This window comes from Benincasa hispida, chromosome 8, assembly GCF_009727055.1.
Source record: "Benincasa hispida cultivar B227 chromosome 8, ASM972705v1, whole genome shotgun sequence".
Classification (NCBI taxonomy): Eukaryota; Viridiplantae; Streptophyta; class Magnoliopsida; order Cucurbitales; family Cucurbitaceae; genus Benincasa; species Benincasa hispida.
In genome coordinates, this window is record NC_052356.1 from 10,991,858 (window position 1) to 11,001,227 (window position 9,370).

The 9,370-nt window shown below is 34.1% G+C and overlaps 1 protein-coding gene across 1 annotated transcript; it reads right to left on the reverse strand.

Annotated features, from left to right (window-relative positions):
• Positions 1-848: 848 nt before the first annotated feature.
• Positions 849-7,854, reverse strand: LOC120083648 (beta-galactosidase 8-like). Its single transcript, XM_039039483.1, has 20 exons — positions 7,694-7,854; positions 7,314-7,490; positions 7,128-7,223; positions 6,770-6,882; positions 6,565-6,631; positions 6,366-6,458; positions 6,036-6,179; positions 5,819-5,907; positions 5,626-5,731; positions 5,420-5,507; positions 5,064-5,182; positions 3,905-4,066; positions 3,551-3,753; positions 3,357-3,466; positions 3,148-3,257; positions 2,861-2,974; positions 2,319-2,420; positions 1,908-2,116; positions 1,361-1,694; positions 849-1,259 (listed from the first exon to the last, which is right to left on the reverse strand). Exons 2-20 carry the CDS (start codon positions 7,479-7,481, stop codon positions 1,152-1,154), a joined length of 2,535 nt encoding a protein of 844 aa, XP_038895411.1. The 5' UTR covers positions 7,482-7,490; positions 7,694-7,854; the 3' UTR covers positions 849-1,151.
• Between the last annotated feature and the right edge of the window lie 1,516 nt (positions 7,855-9,370).

Genomic DNA, 9,370 nt, shown 5'->3' on the forward strand with positions numbered 1-9,370 from the left:
TCTTAAACCAATTATATTACAAAACAAATATTGAGATTTGAATTTTTAACCTTAAGAATTTGAGTATATATCATTCTATACTAAGTTCATACAAAGTAAAATTAAAATTAAATATATAGATAAATTTCTATCCCAGTCTATCATAATCCATCTCTGATAGATAATGGTATTTTATTATATTTATAAATAGTTTACCCAATTTTCTAAATTTAAAAATACCCCTTATAAAAATTCTTTTAATCCATACATTTAGTTTCAATTTTACTTTGTATGAATTAAATATTTAGTGGTACCTCCAAAAAAAAATTGATAGTGATTTCCACCCAACTTTTTTAATATGTTGGGGGCAAAATTGAACAACCACACACATTAGGGGCAAAACTAAAACAGGCTATATACGTTGGGAGTAAAATTCAAGCCGTTCTTTTTCTAGTTCAATCATATCAAACCTTTTTCGTTGAGAATACTATTCTATGTCGGTACATTTATTGTCATGTTTGCAAATTGAAACTGAAATGTGTGCTCGGCATTTTTTAAAATTTACTCTCAGGTTCAAATCTTCCTACCAAATGTCAAATTAATAATAATAAATCCTTAAATTTTCGATTTCATTTTTAATAGATCTTAGAATTTCTAATTTCGTATTTAATAGACCTTTGATCTATTCAACATTTTTTACTAATCATATTTTTTAGATACAATTCAATTGTAAATCTATTTGGTCACTTCATCTTTAAAATATATATAATAATAATAATAATAATAATGAATAGGTCAAGGATATATTAGATTAGAGATGGAATTTAAAGTTTATAGATTTACTAGGCATTTTTAAAGATAGGGCCTACTAGCAACTAATTTAAGCTTTTTTAACATAATTATAATAATAAAAACAATTATAGATGAAGTACAGAACTCCAAGTCACCTTTATTGTTATACAGTTTGATCAAGTATGATGGCTTTTATTTTCCTTTTGCAAGAAATAATCCACCAAATTGTGATCTTTTTTCCTTTTTCCGCCCCTCTTCAAGTCTCCTTTTCTTTCTTCCTTTTACTATTTTTCTTTTTTTCTTTTCTTTTAGTTGTCTCTCTTCCTTTAGTTATACAAGGAATTAGACATAATGTTTCAAATTCACCTAAGTATACCTTGTTATTGACAAGAGGCTTCCACAGCTAAGCTCTTTGTTTTTCCTCTACAAGGATCGCCGAACGCTTTAATCGAAACGTCAACACTACAACTTTTTGATCCAATGCAAGCCTGTAGATAAGTAATAAGTATCGATCAGTAAAATCCAATTCTAAAATATGCAAAGAAAAATCATGAGATTCCATTGTGTATCATCAGGTAATATAAAAGACCTTTTGTACAATGGAGAGTGCATTTTGGCTGCTGCATTTGCCATGGCTAAAGCTCCCACAAGTTCCAAGAGGAGTGCCAAAACTTGCAAATTTTATAGAAGAAATGACTTGATTGGGTGATGGGCACTCTAGAGAGAGTACAGGTCCTGATTTTTGTAGTTTTGAGTCAGAGCTCCACATCTCTACAGGAGGTGGATGTGACTCAGATACATGAGAACATAAAGATCCGAATTGTTTCGATGCAAACGATAATCGAGTTGGATCGCTGCCAGTTTCCTCGAAAAGTACTAGGGTGTTGCCGGTTGGTTTCAACCATGATTGCGGTACATGGTATCTGAGAATCAGGAAGATGAGGTGTATGAACTTTTGAAGTAACTCTATTAAATTAAAAATTGACTCAAAAGCTTAAGCTGATAAGAAGGAAATAACAAAGAACACAAAATCTTCTAGACCATCTACTCTGATACCATGTTACATCACCGATTGATCCAAAAGCTTAAGCTGGTGGGTGAAAATAAGTCTAATATTATAACATCTAACAACTTACAAAGTTTGGGAGGGTTTGCCACAGTTTTTAAGGCATTTGTTTGCGCTGTAAGCTCCTTTGTAACTGCAATATGCAGAACATTGACCTGAAGCAGTGTATGAGGGCCAATAACGGCCAATACTTTGTCCATTAATCCATGCCTCACCCTTTCCAAACCCTGTGAAGTCTAGAGCAACTGGGTCACTACCAGCAGGGGCATCAAATGTGGTCTGGAACAACATATATTGTACTTGTCAGTGTCAAGAACGCCAATACTAATAGTTCAATCTAACAGCATTTAGTGTTTTTTCATCCTCTTGGAAGTAAATGTAAGATTGATGCCCTAACCATCCTAAGTTCTCAAAATGTAATGGGAACCATCTCCGAATTTTCATATTCTTATTGATTTATAACATGCAATAATTAGCATACCTTGTACCACGTCAAAGGCTTATTCTTAGGCAAGCTAGGTTGTGAAAGCCATTGTGAAGAACTTCCACTCCATAGACCTAAATCTTCACCTTGAAGTCCGATCTGCCATCACAGAAACAAAACAAAGGTGAAATTATAGCATCAAATCGTATTAAAGAAACCTAAAAAGAAAAAATGGACTAAAGACATAATACAACGAATTAAACTATGAGGTAGAGAATCAATATCGATTTCATATCAGATACGCGTGTCCCCTTCCAAATACATGAATGGGCAACGTTTAAAAAGCAACTCATCTAATTGTTGCTTTTTTTGTACTATTGTCATTAATTTGGCATTATATGCATTTAGTATCCTCAACATGTTTGATTCATAATTTTTTTAGAAATTGATATAACGCCGTATCCGATATTCATGTCTGTGTTTCATAGAAATTAAATAAACTATGAAACCACAACTGTGGTAGCAGTATAAGCAATCTTTTTTTTTTTCCTCCTTTCCGTATTAGACAATTCAACTCCTGGATGTTTGAAGAAACCAACCTGATACGTCCATTGTTCCGATGAGAGATCAACAGTTATGTTGTTCTTTTGGCTTTCCAGTTTTACAGGACCTGTGACCCCTGCACCTCTCAGCTCAAAAAAAGCTCCATAATTCTGATAGATTGCATTATAGATTTTGTCAGTTGAAAATATTTCTAATCACAATACAAATATTAGAATTTTTCATCCAACAAAAGAAATTCGCCCAGCTATTAAGTTTTTTAGATGCAGGCAATAACTTCTCTAAGATAAATGCCAGCAAAAAATTTTATAAAGTGGACCAGAACCTGAAGTCCTACTGTCAAACTCAGCAGATCAATTGTATTTCTCCCAGATACCAGTGTGATGGGGATATCCAAAGAAACCTTAGAATTGTCGCCACTACCTTTTCCACTTCCTACAAAGTGATTCAAACAGCACTCACAAATCAGCCATTGCAACAACGCAGGAACAAAGTCATTGAAATGCACAGATATAAAAACTTAATTCCAATCACCTGCAAGTTTTTTATTAATGAAAACATGAAGTGCATGGCCAAGGGAATCCACATGGAGGACTGTTTCAGATCCATTGTCAAGGAAAGGTTCGTCGCCTTTTATATCAGTACTGCCAAATGGTAGTAGCAAAAGTTTGCAAAAATATTTTTTACAACAAAGAAACTGAAGATTTAATAATCAATATAATACATACCTTAAAGAATACCACAAGTAATCGCTTTTATCTGCTGTAGTGTTTATTTGCTCTGACAGTCCAGGTTTCACAAAAGAATTATTCTTTGAGATACCTACTGGTTCGTCTATCCAACTCCAACCGGAGTCGAATGCTTCAGAATTACTGACATCAACTTTCAAAGGTTGATTTGAAAAGGATGGCCTCGTTGTTACCGAATTAATCTGTCACAAAATGAGGTATACTTCATTCATACAACTATTAGGCCAAGTAAGAGAAAACAAAAGAAGAAACAGAATTAATAAATATATATTATCACTTGACAAGAGTACCAAATCATAGGTCACAAACGATAGATAGAATTATAGTTTCAACCTTTGCAGTATTGAGCACCACATTCTTGCAGTCTGGCAAGATGCTAACGGACCATGCTGGCAAATGATATGAGTTACCATTGAAAGTCACCGTCGCATCAGATTGAGTATCCACGTTGGCAAGAAAAGCAGAACATTGAGAACCGGACTTATAAACTGTCGCCTGAAATTAAAAAGTACAGACACATCTTAAAACCGTCTTTTAGAGTCTTAATTTTTTTAAAAAAACATAGCACATGAAAGAATTTGATTATTGAAGGTTAGAGCATAGCACATTTTACAATTGTGATTGGGACAACTTTTCCTACGCTACTAAATTGGCAATTTCTACAAGTAGTTTCTCTGATTCTTCTTTGTCATATATTCTGCTGCATATTTTCGCCAGGTTGCATGTTAAACTAAAGCCAGAAATACTAGCTATTTGCCTATTTCGTATATTATGACGTCCAGTTACAATTCTTTCCCCTACTAAAAGGAATTTCAACAATAATATGATAGTCCCTCACTTATATATCATAGATCACTCCCTTCCTCAACCAATGTGGGCTTTGATGGCACCTAACAAGACTTCTGGATTTCATCACGTATTATTGTACTGAGTCAGCTTTTGATAGTTTTAAGATCAAAAGAGCAGAGTTGTTAACTGCACAATCACACTTCGGGTGTAATATGACTAGCCAAGAAACCTTTGAAGATTTTTCTTGATTAGTACCGATTAATTATAGTTTTTGTTAAGACTTTTTTTCCCTTTTTTTCAGAACTTCAAAGCTCTGTTATGATCTGTCGCTGGAATTACAATCATATCCCATAAAAGGGATTAAAAACTTTAAAGTTGTTTTATAAACGATCATTAATAGAAAGATTAAACGAACAATAGATCGAACATAAACCTTAGAAAACACTGCCACTACTTTGAGTATGAGTCGAATCTCCTTGGATTACAGTGTTTTCAGGGACTGTACCAGAGAGTCCATAAGACTTGCCGTAAGAGTAGGGGACGATCGAGAGATCAAAGGGTTATAGTTATGCTAAGTTAAGCCATGCTTAGAATCCTGATATAATTCACTTTCTAAGACATATCGTGAATTCTACATGGAATTAGAAAAAAGCACGGAATTTATCCACTCGAACAAGAATAAACAGTTATCGGAACAACTAACCTCCAAGTTTTTACCAAGAGAACTAACTGCAGGTTCTGTGCTCACTAATGCTTCTTCGCACATCTTTATAGTTTTATGGACATCCCTTAAGTGACCCCACTTAGGTTGCCTAACCAGTCCTGTGCAATAGAACAACTATCGCATAAAAGATCCGTCGGTTGTAATGAATTTGGATGATCGTGTATTCATATCAATTTTTTTTTTCCATTATTATGATTGGAGGTCACAACTTGAGTACAAGTTCGACAACCATCCATCACAATTTCAAGATATAATAGCGAAGTCCTGAGGATATTTCCAAGATCATTAAAACCAATCAATTAAGGAACAAGGATCCCGAAAAAATAGTTCCATACCATACTCATCGATAGGGGCATCATAATCATAACTAGTAGCAATAAACGGTCCACCAGTAGTCCTGCCAAAGTTTGTCCCACCATGGTACTGTACAAGAGAAAATAAAGCAAAACTGATATCATTTATCACGGGTTCATACTTTTCAAGAAAGCGTAAAGAAATCGATTATTCTGTCAACCACAATGAGTACATCACAAGTGAGTACCATGTAGTAATTCTGTAAAGTTCCACCATTCTGGTAAAAGCGTGTCACAGCAAATGCAAGATCTTCAACGGGTCTGTATGGCAAGGCTCCACCGAAGGAAAGAAACCTAGGATAAAATAATCTAAATTGTCAAGGCAAAATGACTCGGGAGTAACAAAGAAATCACGTGATACAATGAAAATGGACAGTCTACCATCCACTCCAGTTCTCGGTCCACAGTTTGGGCTTATTCTTAGAATTTGGAGTGAATTGATCACAGTAAAATCCATTGCAAGTGTTAATCTGCGAGCCAAATAAGAAGCACGGGAAAATTATAAACAATTCATATTTGGAATAGTTGCAATTTATAACTAGACCGTATTTGATTTGTCGTGAATAATCTATGGTCAAGATAAGGAAAGATTTCTCACAATAGGATCGGGGGCATCAGGTTGGTTGCACATAACCCAAGGAACTCCCGTGTTCAAAGATGTAGCCATGGTTGCGGCCCATTGGACATAAGATTTAGCAGCAGACCCAAAAGAAGACTGAACGTTTCCATATTCATTTTCAATCTGGTTTTAAAAGAAAAACAATCATTTCATTAAACTTCAACATCCATTTTATTCAAGTTCCCGAGGCACCGTAACAGGACATATGGGAGCAAAAACCAGAAATTGTAATTGGAATATATACACTTCCATATCTATTCAAATGGAGAGGGGGAACAGGAGAAACTGAACAAAATACAAGAAATCCACCTGAGATAAAATAACTGGTCCACCCTGGGAAGCATATAATTTCTCCTGCTTCAATACATCAACAATCTTGGCCGTAAACCGCTTCATTTCAGCCTATACAGAATCATTGGTTTTTTTTTCTTAATATGTGGATAAACAAAATCACTTGGGCAGCAAAAAGTAGAGTGCCGAAATGGTAAAGTAATAACTAATAATTAACCTTGAATGGTTCATTATCTGTCCGAAACTTAATGCCAGGTACGAAATGCAACCAAACTGGAAAACCCCTGTTTTTACATCAAACAGTTTCCGAGGGGCCAATGAAATTGAAAGATGTCATTGCCATTACACAAAAGAGGAAGGGGGAAAGAAAACCAAGAGAGAACAGAAATGGAAAGAAATTTAAGAATTGAGAATAAAAGTACCCGTAATTCCATTCCGCACACACATAAGGACCAATTCGTACGTGTACATATAAACCAGCAGCTCCTACCAGCTTTATGAATTTAACTAAATCCTTTCTTCCCCCGAAGTCATACTGTTGATTAAGAAATCGCAACATTTTATAAACTAATCATATAAAAATGAGTAATAACTGCCCACTTTCTGGTAGACAAGAAAGCGTAAGAAGACGGAAAAGATGATAAACAGAAGACAAGTTCCATCCATCATTCAGCTTTTTCAAGAGATGAAAACCACAACTCAACTTTAAACAACTCTCTCCGAATTTTTAAGAACGAAGACGTCGCTAGCTCTTGAATCGATGAATTCGCAAGAATGTACCTTGTTTCGAACAGGTTCATGTAGATTCCAAAACACATAAGTCTCAATCACATCCAAACCTCCATCCTTAGATTTCTGAATAATCCCCGGCCACATCTGAAAATTCCAAAAACCACAAACCGATTCAGATATAAAAATCCTCCGAGCAAGAACAACATCAAAGTGCCGAGAACAAAGGAAACGAACCTCGGGAGTACTGCGAGGGTAGTGTATGGATCCAGAAACCAAGACTCTTCGCTTGCCATCAATCACCAACGCGCGATGATCGTATGTAACATTAGCAGCAAGCGAAAACGAGTCTAGAACACCAAGAACTAAGAAAACAACCACCACCGCAAATCGAACTCCCCTCATTGCTCAAATCTAATCCAAAACGAGAAAAAAATTCACAAAATCATCCAGAGGTAGTAAATTTCCATTTCCGAACTCGCTTAAAATCAACTTCCATTAACAAACACACACAAAAAAGTTCCATCAACACAAAATGTTGTTCGCCGTTTAGCATAACAAAGAGTAGTATTAGCGTGAAGCAAACTAATCTACAAAAAGAAAGGAAAACACGCTACCTCTGGATGCTTTGAAGTTCAAAGATGAAGCAAAACACGTCTTCTTGTTCTTGTTCTTGCTTTCTCTCTCTATATTCGAGTTTTTCTCTCTCTAATGTGAAGATTTTGGGTATCACTCCATTGTTTTTCACTGCCATATTCTGTAATAATCTGTTCCTGTTTATTATAGAGAGGACGCGGGAGAAAGAAAGAAAGGTACTTCATAGTGTGATTAAGGGCGAATCTAGTGCGGACGAGTCTATGGAATTTGTTGTGTGGTTACCGGTTGATCTCTGCCACGTGGTTTGTTGTGAGACTTAATTAAGCTAGAATTTTGACTTCTTATCCATATGGAATTGTGGAGGGAAGGGACTTCTTAACCTATCGTGTGATATTTAATTATTAGACAATTTGCAAAATTAAAAAAATAAAAAATAAAAAATTTATCCTAATTACAATTATACCCTTAAACTTTCTATCATAAAAAGTGATCTCCAAACGAACATAATTGTAGATTATAATTCTATAAGTTTGAGGATTCAATTTATATCATTTTGGGGTTCAATTTTTATAAGTATTTACAATTAGACTCAAAATTCTCAAAATTAAAGTTAAAATTTTAAGGATGTAATTGCAAATACTGATATTTCATGAGTGATTTTTACAATTTGTCCTTAATTATTTCTTAAAATATCACTTTGGTCTCTATCCTTTTTATTTGTTCAATTTTAGATTATGTACTTTAAAAAAATGGTAAATTTTGTCCCTCTAAATTAATTAAATATTGATAATTTTCCAGCAAGAAATATATTATGTAAATATTATTCCAAGAACTATAACCTCGAAGTACATGTTAAATTTAAGATTTATTAAAGGTACAAAATCTAATATTAGACATTTGAAAGTATATATACCAAAACTGAACAAATTTCAAAGTACAACAACGAAGATGATATTTTAACTTTAATTATTTATAAGGTTAGGTTTCAGTTATACCCAAAATTTTAATGGGACATTTGGGACAAGTAATGAAGTTGTTTAGTCATGGGTCGAGAGTATTAAAAATTAATAAGTCATAAAATTGATATATATTAATAAGTTGTGGCGCCACGATGGGATTAAGAATCTCACTCTAACCCCACCCAATTTCTCCCCTAAATATGTATCCTAAAATGTTTTCAGTTTATCCCTTGAGTTGGAAGCTTTTTCTTTTTCTTTTCAAAACAACCCTTGAAGATTATGGAAGACTTTTTGCACTTGAATTCATAGACGAAAAAGTTTGTTTATGTTTATTTGTTGCTTAAGTGGACAAATGTAAACACTATAGGAAGTAATTTAGGGGATTAGTCATTAGAGTTGAAGGGAAAACATAAACGAAAGAATAGAAAATTGGGAGTGTAAGGTTAAAATGAAGAAGATGACAGTATGTATAGTTTGCAGGTACGTCATGCATCTTTATTATTATTATTATTCATGTATTTGTTTAGTTTTATTCACACATGAGTATATACAAACTTTTTAGTCTATAAATTTAAGGATAAAAAATTGTTGGGTTGTTTTAAAATAAATTTTAAACTTTAAGTTGCAATGAAACTTTTAAGAGTGTGTTTGGACCAAGCAGTTGAGAAGGACTTGTGAACTTCACTGCTTGTTTGGTTCAAGAGTTGGTAGATCCCACTATAAAAAAATTATATCTTT

Excerpts from the sequence above, each read along its gene's own strand:
- LOC120083648 (XM_039039483.1), bottom strand. The coding sequence starts at position 7,481 with ATGAGGGGAGTTCGATTTGCGGTGGTGGTTGTTTTCTTAGTTCTTGGT. Across the intron at positions 6,180-6,365 it reads GACCAGTTATTTTATCTCAG|ATTGAAAATGAATATGGAAA; the intron begins GTGGATTTCTTG and ends TTTTAAAACCAG. Across the intron at positions 4,067-5,063 it reads CTCTTGGTAAAAACTTGGAG|GCGACAGTTTATAAGTCCGG; the intron begins GTTAGTTGTTCC and ends TTTTAATTTCAG.